A 21,319-nucleotide genomic window follows, 5' to 3' on the forward strand; every position below is an offset into this window, starting at 1 on the left:
GCTGGCTATGATCATGACGAGAACTTGGCATATCATGAGGCTGAGCTCTTACACTAAGTGAGGCCAGCCAGAGCCACGTTCTGTGGCAAGTCCACTAACGCTAGAAAGGTTGGTTCTCCAGGCTGGAGATCTGAGGGTGATCGGTTCTGGATCCAAGCTGAGCTCAGGGTGAAATCCTAGTCGTGTATGAGTTGTTACTGTTTGCATTCAAGTCAGGACTCTGAAAGTAAAATGTCTCATGTGATTTTTATTTCAATAGTTGGCTTAAGTGCATTATGCTTCTATAGCTTTAACTCATCCTTACATCAACCCTGTCACGTAGAATGTTTCCTTTAATGGAGAACAGAGGCTCAGAAGACTTAAGAATGGGCCACCAGGCATCGTAAGTGCCAGGGCCTAGAGTCAGCTCTGCACTTCCAAGTAACGAAGCCAGGGCACTTCACTGTGTATGTGATTAGAAGCAAAAATCTTCTCTCATTCATGGCATCGAAGGCTCTGAACAGGTTTTACTGAGAGTAAGAGCACTGCACCATGCGTGGTAAGCACATCTGTAATCCCAGCACTGGGGAGGCTAAGGCAGGAGGACTGTGAGTTTAAGAAGAGCCTTAGCTATATAGTATGACTCTGTCTCACAGAGGAGTTGCTGCATGAATGTGAGCACCTAGGCCTCAAGTCCATAGTGCAGTGGGGTGTAGCCATAGGGTACCAGTATTTGCTTCTCTATAACAGAGGTTGTTTAGGCTAAGTGAATTGATCCAGTTTAGGCTTTAAATGACTTTCCCAGCACCTAGAGACTGAGGTAGGAGGATTACAAGTTCAAGACCATCCTGGGCTACATAGGGAGCTTCTGGACTGGACTGGCTACATAGTAGGGGAAAAAACCCAAAACAGAATATTCCAGAATAAAGAAAGGCAGTAAAGTAGAGGACAAGTTTAAAAGAGCCGCTGAGGTCCAGCAGTCAGCTCAGGGATGAGACAGCCCTAAGCCAGGAGAGGGTGAGTGAGCAGGAGGCCCTAGTGACCTTTAATTCAGGCCAATTGCTGTGGATTAGACCAACATGTGACCCCTGCATCAGAGGAAGCCATAAATGAAGGGATGGGATTGGCTGGGAGGGAACAGAGAGGATCCCTTCAGGCAACTCTGGCAGACCTGCTTCTTGACTGGTTTTAGGTTAGGGGCTATCAGTACTTTTAGACTGAAGGAGCCATACTGCAGTGGGGGTCATGCACACCCACTGTATGTCTCACAACAGCACATGACAACATATCCCTACGACTGATGGAATTGAGCAGAGAATGTGTGGTTTAAACTAAGCACTATTACAAAATGCTCAGATACAGTACGCTTAGGTTAATTTATTATTGAAGAGAAATTGTTAGTGTAGTATAGCCCAGGTATGGGATGTTTATAAAGTTGTACCAGTGCCAAGACTATGCCCAACCCTCACGTCCTCTCTTCATCACTCTATACACACAACAGTTCCAGACCGGCCAGGGGTGAGACATAGGAGTTGCCAAGGTGGAGAACGGAACAGAGAGCAGATTGGTCTTTATAATTAAGACTCTGTTGGCATGGTTGGGAGGGAGAAAGGGAAGAAAGAGCTGTTCGTACCAGGATCTGCCCATCAGAGGCGTGGGCCCTGTTTCAGGGGTGATTCTTCCCCAGAGCTATGTTCCAGGGTCCCAAGGCCTCATGTACCTACATAGGAAGGAACAGGAGCAAGGCAGAGGAGGGATGGGTTGCAGGCGATCTGGCAGAGCTGTGAACCTGGGGCAAGGTAGGCGTGGGTGAAGGGGCTACATGAAGAAGGCTTCGGTCAAACAGAAGAGGATAACGACTATTTTATGTGATCAAAATGGATCATAACAGATGGTTCATGATACAAAATGAATGGCTTTCCACCTCAATTATACATTTTTTAAATGCTGCTGACAATTAAATAATTAGCTTTACCACCAGCTACAGTGTGTCTTTAGATTCCCAGGCTCATCTTCTCTCTTAGAAACAACTTCTAGTTGTTTACTTCCTGTTTTCATTGTATTAATGTACCCAGCAAACTTGGAATAAGGCCTTTGAATAAAATCTAAGCACCCTTCCCTCGTGCTAGAGCCAGCCAGCTTTTTTTTTTTTTTTTTTTTTTTTTTTTTTTTTTTTGGTCATAGGGCTTGAACTCAGGGCCTGGGCACTGTCTCTGACCCTTTTTTCACTCAAGGCTAGCAGTGCCACTTCCAGTTTGCTGGTGGCTAATTAGGGATAAGAGTCTCATGGACTTTCCTGCTAAAGCTGGCTTTGAACCATGATCCTCAGATCTCAGCCACCAGAGTAGCTAGGATTACAGGTGTGAGCCTGGCGTAACACATTTCTTTTAAATCTACTCCATTTTGAGGCATATTTTAGGCTCATGTGGTGTAGGGCCAAGTGGAATTTCAAGCAGGACAGAAAGTGGTCTTTAGGTGCAATTTGATTGATGCTCTACCTACAATACTAGTTTGAAATGACAGGGTCTTTTGCTTGGGAGTCGGCTCCTGTTCAAGATGTGTATGCACTGCTGTAGACTTATCAAGATGTCTCACCCAGAGCAAACGTGCAGCGTCAGCCTCTTCTGTATCACTGTGCTGAATGGAGCCTGTAGAGTGTTTCGTAACTCTTAGGAGAAACACACACCTGTTCTGTAGCTATGCCAAGGATTCTATTGATGATGATGATGATGATGATGATGTGTGTGTGTGTGTGTGTGTGTGTGTGTGTGTGTGTGCGCGCGCGCGCGCGCATGCACGTGCACCAATCCTGAGGCTTAAACTCAGCGCCTGGGCACTATCCCTGAACTTCTTTTGCTCAAGGCTAACACCCTACCACTTGAGCCACCGTACCACTTCTACCTTTTCTGGTGATTAATTAGAGATAGAGTCTTAAGGACTTTCCTTCCAGTACTGGCTTCAAACCACTATCCTCATATCTCAGCCTCCTGATAAGCTGGGATTAGAGGCATGCACCACCAGTGCCCAGCTGATATTTTTAAAAATTGGCTTTAGAATTACTTTAAAGGGTTTAAGTTAGAGGGTGAAAGGGTGGTAGATTTTAACCATTTCACTTAATATTGAAGAATGTCCCATCCTCCATTGAGACAAAGGCAGGTTGGTATGGTTTACATTTCTGGAGTTGTCCATGGTACTGCTAATGGATTTAAAAAAATTAATCCATTGGGATGTATAGGTGAATAGAAAATATATCCTGAAATTCTAATACATCATTTTTTTCTATTAAAGGGCAGAAAGAATACATTGTCAGGTTGGCCTGCATTGACAGGACTCCCAGTGGCGTGTATTCTGCTCATGCCCTCTCCCTCCTGCCCTCTCCACATGTCCTCTACTCACTATCCTGACCCTCTGTTGACAGTAGCTCTCTGTACCAATTATAGCCTATCAGTACAAAGGAGGGCAAAAGGCAAAGACCTCCTTCGCTGAACCTAACAACCTTTCAGAATTTAAACACCCACATCAAGAGTAAAATAAAGGGAGCTGGGTGCAGTGGCTCATTCCTGTAATCTTAGCTTCTCAGGAGGCTGAGCTCTGAGGATCACAGTTCAAATCCAGTCCAGGCACTAAAGAATGTGAGACTCTTATCTCTAATTAAGTGGTGCTATGGCTCAAGCTGAAGAGCTCAGGGATAGCGTCCAGGCCCAGAGTTCAAGTCCCATGACCGACCCCCCACCTCCCCCCCCCAAAAAAAGAATAAATAAAGGGGCCAGGAATTTGGCCAAGTGGCAGAGTGCTTGCCTAGCACGCACGAAGACCTGGGTTCAATTCCTTGGTACCACATACTTAGAAAAAGCCAGAAGTGGTGCTGAGGCTCAAGTGGTAGAGTTCTAGCCTTGAGAAAGTCCAAGGACAGTGCTCAGGCCCTGAGCTCAAGCCAGGGATGTATGTTTAGTCGCCAGGTCACTAAGTTTGGAGAGTCCACACATGAGTGCTGAACTGCAGATGTTAAACCGGAGCGCGTAGCTGGAGAGTTACCCACTGTTCCCTTGTGTGTGTGTTTCAGTTACGCTATCAGAAGTGCTTGGTGGCCAGGCCACCTTCCCAGAAGATGCGGCCACCTCCTCCACCAGCGGACTCAGTAACCAGGAGAGTCACAACCAATGTAAAACGAGGGGTCCTGTCCCTCATTGACACTCTCAAACAGAAACGCCCTGTCACAGAAACGCCATAGCCCCTCCCTGAAAGGCTTCATCATTCCCTGAACAAGGAAGTAGCTCCACTAAAGGAAAGGAACCGACTCCCGGCCTTCTGTCCAGTCGCTGATGCTGTGTCTCCAGAGATTTCATCCGTCAGCAAGCAGTGTTAGACAAGCATGTTCTCTCATCTTGCCACCACCACATGATAGGAAAAGAAGCATGAGTCGTTTTCTTTTGCAGTCAGTTAGTGACATCATGAACAGTGGAAGGTCTTTTCTTATTGTAAACCTGGTGAACTCACCTCACACCCGCAGAGAAGCATGTGCCACACCCGTCCTAGTGCTCAAGAGGGAGGAGGCCTGGCCTTGTCTCACTGTCCTCACTGGAGGGCACAAGCCTCCTCTGAGTCCTGCAGCACTAAAGGTGTTTGCAGCACTGGATACACTGGAACACTGAATTGCACATACCATGAAGCGCTGTAAAAACAGGACACATTGGGATTTTAGCTTTTCATAACATTGAACCTGAAATTGGCTGTTGGCATCAGTCTGAAACCAGCTGGTGGCTTTCCTCAGTGAGCTCTCTGACACAGGGACCCTGTTGCATGTCTACAGCTGTCTGGGGTGGGTGGGGGGAGGGATGGTGTTGGAAAAAAAAAAAAGTGAACCTTTCAAAATGATTTTAACAAAAATTTGATTAAAATCAAACACAAAACATAACCTTTCTTTTCAGATGGTTTTCAAACCGATTATTTTACAGAGAAACTAACCAAATCATGCTTTTTTTTTTTTTTCTGGATGGGACATGTTTCAAACTCTGCCTTACATTGTACAATGCAGCTAGAGAAATTCTAGATTGTTCTAGATTGTTCACTATGGCCATTCTCTACCCAAACATGAAAATGAAATACTCATAAACTTTTCATCCTTAGTTTGATGACTAGCCAATATGCAATTTGGAGTTGAGGAAATGTCCCTCATTCCTCTGTCATACACCATTATTTTAGGTCTTTACCAACACATGATTGTGTTACTCTGCATCCTAGCAATGGTCCTGCTAGAACTGTGCATCATGCCTCAGTTTCTCTAGTGCTTTTCTGTCCAGAGAGCTGTCTGCCCTCATGTATTGTCCATGGCAACTAGTTACCTTTAAGTTGACCTTTCTCAAATTTCTGTACTTTTTAACTAGAAATACATTGTATATTTTTCCATTTTACTCTCAAGACTTAAATTTTTCATGCCAGAGAAAAATTATACCTAGAAATAATGGACTATTTAACCCTTTCCCTCAAAGGCTGTTTTCCTGCTTCTTTTCATAGATAACTTACCTACATGGTGCACAAATTTAGACTCTAATTGACATTGTTGTCTTAAGGAGATCAATCCTAACATTAGTTTTGCTTTTTCCTTGTCAAAACTAACGTTTACAACATCCAGTTCTGAAAGTAGTGCTTTACGTTTTCATGCTCCCGTGTGCTTGTCAGAATGCTTTCCACGTTCTTGCCACATTTGAGCCTTATAGGGTAGGAAAGGTACCAAATACATGGGAGAACTCGAAATGTGAAGTACCAAAAGGTTAAATCAGCGGACCCAGGATCTCACCAAAGCACATCGGAGAGGCAGAGCCCAGACCCACAATTCCTAACTCTTGTTGTGTGGTGCCGCCTCTGCTTAGGAAGATCCTTTCCAAATGCCCGCACACACACCCGGAAAAACACATCTCAGATAGTTCCCTCTGCAGGTCCATAATGAGGTCCATTTCCACAGTGCTGTTGCATGAATCAGCCACAGCTTGCCCAGTTCCAGTCCAGGACCGTGCTGCAGTGTGCCCCAGGTGTTGGCAGAGAACAGGTGTCTGTACCCAGCCACCTGTCCCAGCCTATGGGGTTACCCTGAGATGATGGTGGTTGTGGTAGAGATTTCCTGGCACAAGGCCCTTCATTGCCTGTGAACAGGATGCAGTGAGTGACAGGCCTTCTGCTTGCTCCCCACTGAGGATTCACGAGCAGGGTGCAGAGGGCTGGAGTTTTCTGGCAATCCGATATTATGACACCAAGGATGCTTTTGGAAATCCAATCCACTTCACAGCAACTCACATACTACTCTATTCAGAGGAGCTTGTGACATCATGAGAAGTTACTGCATCACGAATACCTGTGAAAAGCTATTAAAAATTCAGTGACGAGGTCCTCCCTATCACCACAGTGATGTACTCTGGTGTGACGACTTTAAAACTAGACAAGTAATCCACTTTTCTCCAGGAAATCTTTACCTGAACCCCATTCATTTTTCTTAAGACATACTTTTGCTTTCAAGATCAAAGATACAGATCTAGCTTTAAGTAGCAAACTGATTTATATATGCAATTTTAGGATGCAGTAAGATAAATGATAGCCTTTACATATTGGGAACTTTACTGCAGATTTGTTTTGGGAAATAGCTTTGCATACTAAATGCAGGTTAATTTTGTAAAAATTATGTTAAACAGTATGTTCAGATACTTTCTGCCATGGCCAAAAAAGTAAGTGTGAAAGTGTGTGTGTGTGTGTGTGGTGTGTGTGTGTGTGTGTGTGTTTGTGAAAGGATGCCAGTGTTTTACCTAAGCTCTTAGTAACACTTCAGTTATCTATGCATTCTTTATATCTGTGATTCAGTAAACAGGCAGCCATGTTCTCTATGCCTTGTATGTCCTATTGTTTTTTTAATTAACTTGTTAAATACAGCTTAAGATATTTTTATTTTATTTATTCTATTTTTACTGAACTATACCGTGTTGTTGTGTTAATGTAATGATTATCTCTACTGAGAATTACTGTCACAAATGTATCCAAATCCAAGTAATCTCAGTGAACTATCTGTTGCCTAAACAGTGGTTTTTGTAATGCTTTGTAGTTACATTTCTATTGGAATATGTAGAAGAAAAGGTAAAATGCTTCTTCAAGGTCCTCTTATTTTTTAAAAGCCTCTAGTTACACACAGTCCTGCTGCCTCATGGACGTAAGCACGGGGGGCAGGGGGGGGCAGTCCATGGTCCTGTGGCTGAGAACTCTCCATAGACGCAGCACTGTGCGGTGCTGATTTTGATATCTTTCACAGCCTCTCGGATGCCATCTTGCTTTCCGCCCAGAGCTAACTGGAGCCATTGTTTTTGTCTGACTGCATGCAGGAACACTAGCCCCACTGCCATTAAAACAAGTTCTTGGTGATAAATTGTTGACACTGCTGTTCTTTTTTTTTTTAATTCCTCGTAAGAATATTCTGCACAAAGCCATCACTAGCGCCCCCAAAGCATCCTTTACTTGTACAGCACATTCGTAAGCATCACAACCCAAGATTTCATGAGCCCTAGGAGAAACATTTCCCCGTTAGAGGCACAACTTAATAAAACTGTCAGTGTGCTAGTGGGCCAGGTTTCACCTAATACACAAGCCAGGAAAACCATCACACCGCCACCCAATGGTCCCTGCTAGCCACTGCAGCTGTCCGACACTACCTTTTCTGTTCATCTTTTGCTGTTGACCACTTTTACACATTTCAGTGTAATCTGTTGTGAAAATAAACTTGGCTTCATAAAATGTTTGGCTCATTTATCTGATAATTCAGTCTTTTATAAAAAAAACAAATTTGGTATCTCTAGTAATTTTATTTTTGTATTATTCTTACCTCAAATTAAACTTTTTAGAAATCAACTTAGTAATGTTAAGATGTTGTTTGGATTAGTGATTGCATCTTCCCATCTAATGAGAACTAGGAAGTAACTTTAAATTGGTGGTGACTTGAGCTCAAGTCTGGTCAGTCTTTCTGGACTAAAGAATTCTGCCATTCCTCTAAGAACCTTGCTTAGGAGAGTGAAGACTGGAGATGCATAGACATTAACTCTGAATGGCAAGAGCTAGAAAAACCAGTAGAATCTGCTTAACCGTTGGCAATATGGAAAAAGACAAATAGAATTTAAAGTATGTGGGGTTTGGGGGGGTTGTTGTTTTGGCTTGTCAGTCCTGGGTCTTGAACTCTGGGCCTGAGCATTGTCCCTGAGCTCAAGGCCTTGAGCCAGAGGGTCATTTCCGGTTTTCTGGTGGTAGGTGGAGATAAGAGTGTCAGGCACGGATTTTTAGTGATCCTCAGATCTCAGCCTCCTGAGTAGCGAGGATGATAGGTGTGAGCCACTGTGTCCAGCTTAAAGTTCCTATTTGTTTGCCTTACAATAACTTACAATGAGCCAAACTGGTTTCAGGGTTTTTTATAGCAACAGTTTCAGGTTAAAAAAATCATAATTTGTTATTAGAGTATCCAAAAGGCTAACAGTTTAATTTGCAACACTTCTCTAAGAATTTCAAGCAAACTATCAGTGAAAATAATGTCTCTGATCATTATTATTCACTAAGATTCTCTCATGTGGCTTTCATCCTAACAATGTATTCCCTTTTTACTCTACCCAATGAATGAAATCATTGATCCTGCCCTCGCTAGAAGATTTTCAGAGGAAATGAAATGAAGGTGTCACTAATGAATGATTTCTCTGTGAACTTGTAAAAAGGAATCTCATGTCAAGCTACCTGCAGAGATGCTGCAGGCTACAAGTGACGCGCAAGTCCTACGCTGTTGCACAGACCCGAAGCACCCAGCCTACTTCCTAACCGTGAATACACTTTGAAAAATAGCTCCAAATTTGAACATTGGAATATTTTTTCAGTCTGGAATATAGAACTGAGGACAGGATAAGAACAGAAGACTCCATTTCCATTTAACCAGTAAGAAAAAGCTGGGCTGGAAATGTGGTAAGAGCATTAGCTATGAAGCCAGGCATGGTGGCTCACACCTGTAATCCTAGCTACTCAGGAGGCTGAGATCTGAAGATCAAGGTTCAAAGCCAACCTAGGCACAAAAGAACCTGAGACTCTTCAGTTAACCTCTAGAAAATGGAAAGTGGGGCTTGCTTGAGGATAGCCTTGAGCTGAAAAGCTCAGAGACAGCACTCAGGCCAAGTTCAAGCGCCATGACCCACCAAAAAAAAAAAAGCATTAGCTATGAGCAAGGAATCTGAGCAAGTGATTTTAAACCCCAGCACTGAAAAAAAAAATTCTGAGGGCAAAAACATGACCTCGTATGGAGCAAAGCTGCTTGAAGCTGCATCACCTTCCCAGTGGTGTCAGACTCTAAAGCCAAATTTGGATGAGTAAAAGAATTAAGTTTATAATTTTAGGGCAAAGAGATACATCATTTTTGAACTTAATAAGGTAAGCATTTAAACTATGTCTGTGGGTTCGATGCTGACAGCTGGTACATGCTACACAAAAGAAGTGCTCTACCACTGGGCTACCTCCCCAGCCCCTGGGTCTCTTTCTTACTGTGGAGCCAGGCTGGCCTTGAACTCACTATGTAGGTTGGCTAAGGCTTGCCATCCTCCTCTACCTCCCAAGTTCTGTGCTTTATAAACCTCATAGTCAATAGAAAATCCTTGCTGGGTGCAGTGGCTCATGCCTGTAATCCTAGCTACTCAGGAGGGTGAGATCTGAAGATCACAGCTCAAAGCCAGCCCCAGCACTGAAGTCCGTGAGACTCTTATCTCCAATTAACCACCAGAAATAAACGGAAGTGGCAAATGGCGCTGTGGCTCAAGGGGTAGGGCAATAGCCTTGAGCTGAAGAGCTCAGGGACAACACCTAGGCCTAGCGTTCAAGCTTCACCATGACCTACCAGGAAAAAAAATATATTCAGGAATTGAAAATGGAAGCTCAAGTATAAAACATCTTCCCTTTTAGGCCAAGTCACTAAGTCTGTAAGACTTTTTTTTTTTTTTTTGGTGGGCCCATGGGGCTTGAACTCTAAGCCTGGGCGCTCTTCAGCTGAGCTCTTCAGCTCAAGGCTACTGCCCTACCCCTGCCCTGGGTGTTGTCCCTTAGCTCTTCAGCTCAAGGCTACCACCCTACCCTTGAGCCTCATCCCCACCTTCTGGTTTTCTAGTGATTAATTGCAAATAAGAGTCTCATAGTCTTTAGTGCCTGGGCTGGCTTTGAACCTCGATCCTCAGATTTCAGTCTCATGAGAAGCTAGGATTATAGGCGTGAGCCACTGCAGGACAAAGTCTGTAAGACTCTTATGTCCAACTGTAGCCTTTAGCTAAAGAGCTCAGTGACAGCACCCAGGCCGAGTTCCAAAACCCATGACTGACCAAAAAAACTTTCAAATGTTCCCTTTCACTGACTTTACTGAAATCACAATTTGGGGAGTTGAGGGGGGGAGGTTGCCAGACCTGGGGCTTGAACTTAGGGCCTGGGTGCTCCCTGAGCTGTTTCCTTTGCTCAAGACTAGTACTTTACCACCTGCGCCACAGCACCACGTCTGGCCTTTTCTGCATGGTTTATTGGACATAAGATTCATGGGCCAAGGGCTAGGAGCCTGGCCCAGTGGTAGAGTGCTTGCCTGGCATGCACAAAGACCTGGGTTCGATTCTTCTGTACCATATACACAGAAAAAAACAACTGGTGCTAGGGCTCAAGGGCTAGAGCGCTAGCCTTGAGAAAGCCCAAGGACAGTGCCCAGACCCTGAGTTCCAGGCTCAGGACTGGCCAGAAAAAGAGATTCCTGGACCTCCTGCTGGTGTTGAACTGCGATCCTCAGATCGCAGCCTCCTAACTAGCTAGGATTACAGGCGTGAGCCACCACACCCGGCATCTTTCTTAAAAGAAAACAAATACTATGAGGGTGAAATTCGCCATTCTTCTTTCCTCCCACATCTGCAGGTGAGAAATAAAGGATACACTATTGGAGCTAAGACAAGCCTGTCTACCAAAATCACTTGATTTGAATTGAGTGCTGAGGAATTTACACAGATGTCTACATAAATGAATGCAGAAAATACAACTTTACATCCAGACTTTGAGTCTGTGAACTTTTTTTAAAGATTTATATTTGTATTCTTAATATCAAACAACTGTTGCCATAATGATATAAACACCCAGACTCAAATGATGACACCAATACTGGTAAGCGACAGTACATTCAAGACAAATTGACATTTAATATCTTAACACTGTGCTACATTGTGTTTTAGTTGTGCATCAGATATGATTTTCCCAAATTTGATTATCATGTGCTATCTGAAATGACCTGTACAGTTTGCTCTGTCACCTGATCTTTGAATCAAATCAGAAATCTTTCTTCAGTAGCTATCACTTGTATTCAATAGTTTCACCTCTTCTCAGATTTGTCCACATCTAGATTAAAAACTGCTTAGTCATTTTCAACAGTATTTGGCATAAACAGGCGGAAGGGAGGGCTGAACGCACTCCATCTACTCAAGATCCTGGCTGCTTGGCTGTGAGAACCCGCCTCTGTGGGCAGACATCTGCGTGGACTTGGCACGCCAGGCCCGGGGAGACCATGTGTCCTCCTTCCATTTCATGCTGATGTGTCCTGCTTCAGAACAGTGTGACACTCAAGAAGTCCACTGCAGAGGCTCACCTCTCACCACCCAGTTCCTGAAGGAGCAGGCGGGAGTGGACTAGCACCGTCTGCAGACATGGCGGCTGCTTAGCTAGTGCACCCACCACATAGACTTTGAGAGCAGCCTGCCAGAAGGCAGACCGCACTGCCATCAGCAGAGAGTTGGAGCTTTCATCGAGGCAGAAAATCCACAGGAATGAGACGAGATCCAAGCTGACTCGCAGTCTCTAAGCCAGCAGACCAGCACCGAGCTGTGCGATCTAAATCCTGCTCACATAGTCCTGTACACCATGGCGTCTTACCTGTCTAACTCTGCAGGTAGTATCACAGCAGAAGATACTGCACAGCGGAATGAGTATCTTAGCAGTGATGGCTAAACCTTGAGAAACACCACCTGTTCTGGCCCCTCACCAACAAAGGACGGTCAGAGCCAAGGCCGAGGATGGCCGAGCCGGGTGGAGGGTAAGTTCTCTTTAGGCTTCTCCCCTCTCTTGTAGACTGAGGACGTGGGGAGGTAGCCAGGCCCGCTGGTCTTGGGTGCCACCCACCGATAGTAGAAATGCTGGGTGGGGAGCTGGCTCCTGCTCGTCTGGGGGCTGGAAGACGGCAGCATCACGGGGGGTAACATGATCTCCACGGGTTTCAGAGGGATCACTCTGCCTTCCTGTCTGTGTCTTGAGTAGTTTGTGGGCCGATCACTCAGCCTGGAGGAGCCGGCGCTCTTCATCACTGAAGACACCAGAGGGCTGGCGGCAGCCTTTTGGGGTTTTCGGGTGTTTGAGGCGGAAACGCCCCCTTGAGTGGAGTTTTTCTGTGAGACCACTGGTTTTGTCAATAGCGTCTCTGCTTGATTAGCACTTGCTTTGGTTTCTCGATTCAGGTACTCTGCAATTTTCATCTGGATGCCATTAGTATCTGTCGTACAAGATTTGGCCAATGATGTCTTTGACTTCTTCTTCTTCTTCTCCCGCTTCGATGACTTCCCCAACTCCATCCCATCCAGCAAACCCTTGGCTGCAGCTCGGGCTAAAACATCTTTCACAGACACTGTCTCAGATGGGTCTCGCTGCAATGAGAAAGCCCTAGTTAATGTGGTGAGTCGATGTCACTGCCAGCCTTACAAATGTCTGTTTCTGGTGCTTGTGGTTCACACCTGTAACCCTAGCTACTTCGGGGGTTGTGACTGGAAGGATCTTGATTCAAGGCCAGCCTAGGCAAAAAGTTTTCAACACTGAAGGTAAATCTAGTTTTGAACAGATCATAAGACAGCTTGTAACATTGTGTTTTTGTATTTATAATACCTCCTTACAGCCAGGCCTGTAATCCTAGCTAATAGGAGGCTGAGATCGGAGGATCGCTGTTTGAAGCTGGTTTGGGCAGGAAAGCCCACGAGACTCTTATCTCCAATTAACCACCAGAAAACTATTAGTGGCACTGTGGCTCAAAATGGTAGAGCACTCGCCTTCAGCAAAAAGAGATCAGGGCAGTGCCAAGGCCTGAGTTCAAGCCCTAGGACTGGAGGTGGAGGGGAGAGTGAAGGGAGAGAGAAGGAAGAGAAAAAGGTAATTCATTTTTCAATCAAAATATGAATTGTAAGTCAGCTGAGGTACTAAAGACAGTGAGATTTCTCTCCAGTTAATCTCTAGAGAAGGGGAAGTGGGTCTGTGGCTCCAGGGGTAGGCCGATAGCCTGCCCTGAGCTGCAGAGCCCAGGAACAATGCCCAGGCCCAGGGGAAGGGCAGTAGCCCTGAGGGAAGAGCTCAGGAGCTCAGGGACAGCACCCAGGCCCAGAGTTCAAACCCTATAACCCACAAAAAAAATATATGTGTGTGTGTGGATTGTACCTTATTGCTTAGAGAAAATTTACTCTTCTTCTCACTAATAAACTGATGGAGAACATAAGAAATAAGTTCGCAAGAGTCCCAGCTGCACAGGACCCGCTGACATGGTGACAAGAGCTAGCCTCGACTGGGCACCAAGCACACGCAGGCTCTTAATTCCCCAGCTGGCCCAGGAAAGCAGTGAGACCTTCTTTCAAAACAACCGGAGCACAGGGGGTAGAAACCCAGAGAGCCTGCCTAGCAAGTGCAGCGCCCCAAGTCAAACCTCAGTTGCTGACAAATTAAAATTAAAAAAAATAGGAAAATAACAATATATTGATATGCCTCAGAAAATAAGTTGGTTTTTTTTTTTTTTTTTTTTTTAGGGTCATGGGGCTTGAACTTGGAAATAAGAGTCTCAGGTCCTTTTGTGCCCAGGTTGGCTTCGAACCTTGATCCTCAGATCTCAGCTTCCTGGGTAGCTAGGATTACTGGTGTGAGCCACCACACCAGCGCTCAAATGACTATTTAAAAACAAAACAATTCAGCTTCTCCATCTATACGCCCTGAAGGGTGCTGAAGGGTGACTTGTTAAGGAAAACGAGCTAGCTGCTGACTGAGTGTACGACAGGTGCAGGGGCGGCCGGCAGACTCACGGAGCACGGAGCCTAGGGTTACTCGTGGGCACGCAGCAGTGACACCGCTGCCTGCTACTCACAAAGTTCCTGGCTCATCTTACAAGGCTTGGTGGGTTTTCTCTTCCAAAGTGTGACACGGGTTGGAATTTTTCCCACTTACCTCTCTTGTTAAAATAGAAAGGAAACAACCATTGGTAATTTCAGATGGCTCCATTCTGAAAAATTTATCAGTAGACAAATGTATTTCTCTTAAGGAACATAGTGGCAGAACAGGAGGACTGAGCCTGTGGCCAAAATGAGCAGACATTAGATGCTTAGAATGGCTTCCTTTCAAGTGAAGTATGTTGAAACTAAATTTTCTTTAGTATATTTTACCAATCACTTAAGTAAAATTTTATATAAGAAAAAGTGCTAAAATAGTCTGTTCCAAAATACTACAAGTTAAAAGCTCTAATACTTCATGCTAGCTTGTACTTTTCTACACTTCCCAAATCCCCATCTTGGAATAACTATGCCAAGAATAACAAACGAAAAACTTCTTTTCTTCTGGGTGCATGGCTTATGGCTCATGCCTGGACCCTGAGTTCAATCCTAGTACTGCCAAAGGGGACAATTTAAAAACAGGCACTTCACCAAATTACTAATGTGTAACCAAAACAGGCATGCATAGTAACTACAAGACTTCTAACTCCAGATTAGCTGTATTTCCACATATTGTCAACTACAGCCTATCTGTCATGCTTCTTTCTCCTAGGTCACTTTTTATACCATCTGAAAATAAAGCTTAGCTGGGTACACGTAGGGCATGCCTATAATCCTTGCTACACAAGAGGCTGAGATTTGAGGACTGTCGTTCAGTGCCAGCACACACACACACACACACACACACACCAAAAAAGCCGGTTGTGAAGCTGTGACTCAAATGGTAGAGTGCTAGCCTTGAGCATAAAAAGACAGGGCTGGGAGCATAGCCTAGTGGTAGAGTGCCTACCTAACATGCATGATGCCCGGGGTTTAATTCCTCTGTACCATATATACAGAAAAAAGCCAGAAGTGTTGCTGTGGCTCAAGGTAGGGTGCTGGCCTTGAGAAAGCCCAAGAACAGTGCTCAGACACTGAGTTCAAGCCCAGGACTGGCAAAAAAAAAAAAAAAAAGATAAAGGACAATCCCAGGCCCTGAGTTCAAAGCCCTCCTGGCATCAAAGATATTATATACGTGTGTGTGTGTGTGTGTGTGTGTGTGTGTGTGTGTGTGTGTGTGTGTGTGTGTGCGCGCGCGCGCATATTATTTCAACTGCATCACTTTTGGGGTATTAATGGGTAAACTGTATAATGTTCAAGAAAGTAAGAAGACGGGGAGGGTGGGAGGGAAATGGGGACCATGTCATGAGAAAGGGTATCAATATTTGTGAAGTTATGCACCTTCTATCTGGTAAATATAATGTAACCCTTCTATTAATCACAATAAAAAAGTATTTATAAAAAAAGAAAGAAGAAAAGGTTATCAGAAATAAACAAACCTCTAATCACTCACATGCTTAAAATAAAATTCTAATTTTTATAGTTAACATTCAATCTCATATTTACTACTAGGTCCACAGATGGGTAAGTGAGGAGTGTTTTGGGGCAGTACTGGGGTTTGAACTTCAGGCCCCTTACTTGCTAGGTCAGTGTTCTGTTATTTGAGTCATATCTCTGGTCCAATGGATAAGTAATCTTTCTAGTATTTCCATATATTTAGGATTAAAATATAATAACTTAAAGCAATTAAACACTAGTCTACATGAATTTTTAAAAAAATAAACAAGAAAATCTTCAAGTAATTTTGTCTATTCTAAGATTTAAATGTATCTATCCATTATTGCTTACTAGGTGCAAAGGACATGAATGAAACATTTATTCTTGGGGCTGGGAGTTTGGCCTAGTGGTAGAGTGCTTGCCTAACAGGCACAAAGACCCAGGTTCGATTCTTCAGTACCACATACAGAGAAAATGCAGGAAGTGTAGAGCTCTAGACTTGAGAAAGCCCAAGGACAATGTTCAGGCCCTGAGTTCAAGCACCAGGACCAGCAAAAAAAAAGAAAAGAAAAAAAACATTTAGGGACCAGGAGTTTGGCCTAGTAGTAGAGTGCTTGCCTAGCATGCAGGAACACCTGGGTTTGATTCCTCTGTACCACATACATAGAAAAAGCTGTGGTCACGTAGTAGAGCACTAGATTTGAGAAAGTCCAAGGATAGTGCTCAGGCCTCAAGTTGAAGCCCCAGGACTGGGCAAAAAAAAAAACAAAACAAAACAATCATCATTCAGTTATCATTTAGTTGGGGAAACTAGTCAGTCCAAGCAGTAACACAAAATAACATAAACACCGAGCCAAATAAAGAGCCAGCTGTGAGCAGAGAGGGTGAGGTACAGTTAAACTGGCCATGGCAGCGGGCAAGAAAATAGCCATGCAGCATGTGATAAATTAGTAGGTTTCCATCAAGGCAGGAGGCCACTGCACTGAATGAAGAGCAAGAAAGCATGGGAATCATGCAATAGAAAACAGGTGCTCCTCCCTTTTGTCATGTTTGCTGCAGCTGTTTTGTCCCCATAGTTAGCAAATATGTTGTGCATTCACAACATAGTGAATGACAAACAGGGGTGTTTCACAAATATGCCTGCAATAATGGCTGAATCACAAACATATCTGCAATACTGCTCTCTGCCACTAGATGGCAATTTCGCCATTGTTATGTTACTTTCAGGGGGAGGGGGAGCATGATGGAGGAGGTGACATCAAGATGCATTATACACATAAACCAACCAACATGTTCAATTGAAAGCCCTTTGTAGCCCCTTGTATTTGAAGATATAGAAGCTTTCAGGGTATGATGTTAGCTGTTAGCCACCAAGAGAAACCACTAAAGATGGAAAAGTCGGCAAGAAAGGACATGCTGCTGTGTGATTAACATGTCCACTAGTGAAATGGAGAAAAAAATATATTTTTTTGGTGGGTCATGGGGCTTGAACTTGGACTGGGTGCTGTCCCTGTGCTCTTCAGCTCAAGGCTACTGCCCTACCCTGAGCTATGCCCCACTTCCCATTTTCTAAGGGTTAATTGGCGATAAGAGTCAAAGGTCCTTTTGTGCCTGGGCTGGCTTTGAATTTTGATCCTCAGATCTCAGCCTCCTGAGTAGCTAGGATTACAGACATGAGCCACTATGCCCAGCGGAAAATAATTTTTATTAAAAAGTACAAACTAAATCACACTAAGAACTTGAGCCACACATGGTGGCTCACACATGTAATCTTTGCTACTTGAGAGACAGGGAATGGAGGATTGTGATTTCAGGCCAGCCTGTGCATTCAAGTTCATGAGAAACTCCATCTCACTGAATGGCTGGGTACCATATACACGCCTGTTCTTCCACTGGAAGCCTACCAGCTGTGTGCAGTGCCCAACAGCTGTCATCTCCTGCAACACAGAGAAGCACAGCCTAAAATGGTCTGGGCATAAACCCTACCTGGAAAATAAGCAAGGCAAACATGGAGATGAAGATGTAGCTCGTAGTAGAGCACCTGCATTGCAGATGTGAGGCTGTAAGTTCAATCCCCAGTACTGTGAAATAAAAGTCTAGTGAGAAGGAAGTGTATTTTTATTTTCACCAGTCCTGGGGCTTGAACTCAGGGCCTGAGCACTGTTCTTGGGCTTTCTCAAGGCTAGCGCTTTACCACTTGAACTACAGCACCATTTCCAGCTTTTCTATGTATGTGGTACCGAGGAATCAAACCCAGGACTTCGTACATGCTAGGCAAGCACTCTACCACTAGGTCAAACTCCTGGCCCCAAGTGTGTTATTTTTAGACAACTGAGAAACTCATATATTTTTATTGTCATAAAAATTTGATCATTTTGTTGTTTTGTAGCATCCTTTTCTTACCTGTAAGGTTGTATCTTAATCCCCTGGTCTTGTAATTCCAGTGCTTTCTTGACAACTGCTTCATTTTCTTGTGGATAAACTGAGCATGTACAGTAAACAACGGCTTGGGCCTTAGTAACTATATTTAAAGAAGATGTGATTAAAATGATGACCCCGTTAACAAACCAGTGCAAATTTGCTGTTTCCAGGCATGTATTGCTATCAACACCACCAGGTTTGGGGGCTGCTATTTCCATAGGTGCCTGAGTGACTCTCCTTTAAAACAGAAGCACCTATGGCTGGCATGCATGAAGACCTGGGTTCAATTCCTTAATCCCACATACAAAAAAAGCCGGAAGTGGTGCTGAGGCTCAAGTGCTAGAGCTCTAGCCTTGAGAAAGTCCAAGGACAGTGCTCAGGCCCTGAGCTCAAACCTAGGACTGGCAAAAAAACAAAAAACAAACCAACAAACAAACAACAAAAAAAAAAAACCAGAAGCATCTACTAGCAAGGCAGGTTTGGCTCAGTAAGTAAATCCAAGGGTACTCTATGAAATTGAAAGTTCCAAAGTTCCTAGTTACATAGACACACACTGCAGTCTACCATGCGCATGGCTGGCAGACATTCTTCTACCACCTGCATCATCTCTTAGCTTAGAACACTCTAGGGCCGGGCAGGGTGGCTCCTGCCTGTAATCTTAGCTACTCAAGAGGCTGAAATCTAAGGCTTGTGGTTCAAAGCCAGCTCAGGCACTAAAAATCTAAAGACCCATGAAGACTCTTCCCTCCAATTAACCACTAGAAAATGGGAAGTGGGACTGTGGCTCAAGGGTTAGGGTTGTAATCTTGAGTGAAGAGCTCAGGGACAGTGCCCAGGCCGAGTGCAAGCCCCATGACAGGGAAAAAAAAAAAAAAAAAAAGGCCCTAGGAACAGACAGTAGAATGAGAATCCAAGTTCTGTAGGAGCCGGGGCGGATTGTAGCAGCACCTAGTGCCTGCTAGCACTGTGCTGTGCTTCGGGATGCACATATTTTAAAAATTATTTTTATAGTAAGACAGAACAAAGTTATCTTTTACACGACTGATTTCTTTTTTTTTTTTTGGTCTGATATAGGGTTTAAGGCCCTGGGTGCTGCCTCTGAGCTTTTTTTTTTTTTTTTTTTTGCCAGTCCTGGGCTTGAGCTCAGGGCCTGAGCACTGTCCTTGGACTTTCTCAAGGCTAGAGCTCTACCACTTGGGCCTCAGCACCATTTCTGGATTTTTTTTTTTCTATGTATATGGTACCGAGGAATCAAACCCGGGTCTTCATGCATGCTAGGCAAACACTCTACCACTAGGCTAAACTCCCGGCCCCATACATGACTGATTTCAAATGGAGTTTTTACTCATGTCCATCAAAATTTGGAGTCAAACCCTTGACTCAGTAAGACCTTTGCTTACCTGTTTTGTGGAGAAATTATACAACTCAATCTAGAGTACATCTTTCAATAATATAAGCTGTTACAACATTAAGGACTGCCAGATATAATGCTAATTTGGCATCAGAACTGAGCTTACAGCAGGCTGGGCATAGTTGCTCACACCTGTCATCAGAACCCTTGGAGTTTAGGTAGGACTAAAGTTCAAGGCAAGCATGGACGACACAGCAAACCCTGTCTCAAATTTTACAAAAACCAAGTTGAATGCTGGTAGCTCACAGTTTTAATCCTAGCTACTCAGAAGGCTGACATCTGAGGATGGTAGTTCTGAGCTAGCCCAGGTCCCCCCCCCCCAAAAAAAAAAATCCTTCAGACTCTTATCTCCAACTAAACACCAAAACTGCTGAAAGTGAAGCTGTGGCTCAAGTGGGTAGTGATATACCTTGAGGAAAAAAAAAGCTCAGGGCAGTACCCCAGCCCTGAGTTCAACCTCCAGGACCAGCACCAAAAATATAAATTTAAAAAAATCATTAGTAACATGTATAATTATAGATGTACAAATTACTCAGCAGAAATTATTAAATTACGTTTATTAGCCTTTGTTTAAAATGAAAGGCATATTTTAAAGACCTAGATTACATTGATTAAAATAACTAAATTGGGGGCCGGGAGTTTGGCCTAGTGGTAGAGTGCTTTGCCTAGCATGCACAAAGACCCAGGTTCGATTCCTCGGTACCACATACATAGAAAAAAAGCCAGAAGTGGTGCTGAGGCTCAAGTGGTAGAGCTCTAGCCTTGAGAAAGTCCAAGGACAGTGCTCAGGCCCTGAGCTCAAGCCCAGGACTGGCAAAAAAAAAAAAAAAAAAAAAAAAACTAAACTATTATAAGACTGAGTGTTCTGGAAATTTTGTTCCTTGCTTTCTCACAGATAATTTCCATGTCTCTGCTATGAAATCTGTTTTTATATACTAGTACAGATGAGAACTTACATTTCATTGCGTGTATGAGCTGTTCGTACTGCTGCTGAGCGAGAACTAGAAGCTTATCTTCAGAGGCACCTCCTTGCGAGTGATCTTTAAGTAAGTCTGTATCTAAATTTCAAAAGTATATGAGTACTTTACATGCATCACTCTCTGCTACTTTCCACCTACTGCCTATTGCTTTCTAATCATTTTGCCTACTGATAGAAATTTTCCCAGCTGGGTGTGATGGCTCACACCTATAATCCTAGCTACTCAGGAGGCTGAGATCTGAAGATCACAGCTCAAAGCCAGCCCCAGCACTGAAGTCTGTGAGACTCTTATCTCCACTAAACAACTAGAAAACCAGAAGTGGCACTGAGGCTCAGGGAGTAGGGCTGTAGCCTTGAGCTGAAGAACTCAGGGACAGCACCCAGGCCCAGAGTTCCAGTCTCATGACCAAAAAGAAAAAAAAAAGAAATTTTCCCAAAAAATATCTACCAAAATGAAATAGGCCCTATCAACATACTAACTTCACATTTTAAAACTTAGTGAAGGTTGGGGCCGGGAGTTTGGCCTAGTGGTTGAGTGCTTGCCTAGCATGCACGAAAACCTGGGTTTGATTCCCCGGTACTACATACATAGAAAAAAAAAAAAAAAAAAAGCCAGAAGTGGTGCTGAGGCTCAAGTGGCAGAGCTCTAGCCTTGAGAAAGTCCAAGGACAGGGCTCAGGCCCTGAGCTCAAGCCCAGGACTGATTTAAAAAAAAAAAAAAACTTAGTGAAGGTCATTACGTTCAGTTTTAATACTGGTTTTCAAAAAGAGCACTGAGTACACCGAGATATTGCTTTCCCCTGACTTTCTGTAAGGCAGCCTTGTCATGTACACAGAGAAGAATGTGCACAGCCAGAACGAGCACCGGAGAGACGTACTTCCCCAAATAGAAACCAATGGGTCAGAACACAG

The 21,319-nt window shown here is 44.0% G+C and overlaps 2 protein-coding genes across 17 annotated transcripts in view; one reads left to right on the forward strand and one right to left on the reverse strand.

Annotated features, from left to right (window-relative positions):
* Positions 1-7,749, forward strand: part of Apbb2 (amyloid beta precursor protein binding family B member 2) — a 268,672-nt gene extending 260,923 nt beyond the window's left edge. For all 15 annotated transcript variants that reach the window (XM_090343669.1, XM_090343667.1, XM_090343668.1 and 12 more), the window contains one exon: positions 4,043-7,749. In XM_090343669.1, the coding sequence (XP_090199795.1) occupies positions 4,043-4,210 (168 nt within the window). In that variant the 3' untranslated portion in view covers positions 4,211-7,749. The remainder of the gene's footprint in view (positions 1-4,042) is intronic.
* Positions 7,750-11,171: 3,422 nt separating this feature from the next.
* Nsun7 (NOP2/Sun RNA methyltransferase family member 7) overlaps positions 11,172-21,319 on the reverse strand; it is a 28,267-nt gene continuing 18,119 nt past the window's right edge. For both annotated transcript variants that reach the window (XM_090343683.1, XM_090343682.1), the window contains exons 9-12: positions 20,385-20,486; positions 18,000-18,117; positions 14,239-14,362; positions 11,172-12,686 (exon numbers count right to left, since the gene is read on the reverse strand). In XM_090343683.1, coding sequence (XP_090199809.1) covers positions 12,045-12,686; positions 14,239-14,362; positions 18,000-18,117; positions 20,385-20,486 — 986 coding nt within the window. In that variant the 3' untranslated portion in view covers positions 11,172-12,044. The remainder of the gene's footprint in view (positions 12,687-14,238; positions 14,363-17,999; positions 18,118-20,384; positions 20,487-21,319) is intronic.

The sequence above is a fragment of the Megascapheus bottae genome, chromosome 13 (genome assembly GCF_031878675.1).
Source record: "Megascapheus bottae isolate mThoBot1 chromosome 13, mThoBot2.hap1, whole genome shotgun sequence".
NCBI classification, from domain to species: domain Eukaryota; kingdom Metazoa; phylum Chordata; class Mammalia; order Rodentia; family Geomyidae; genus Megascapheus; species Megascapheus bottae.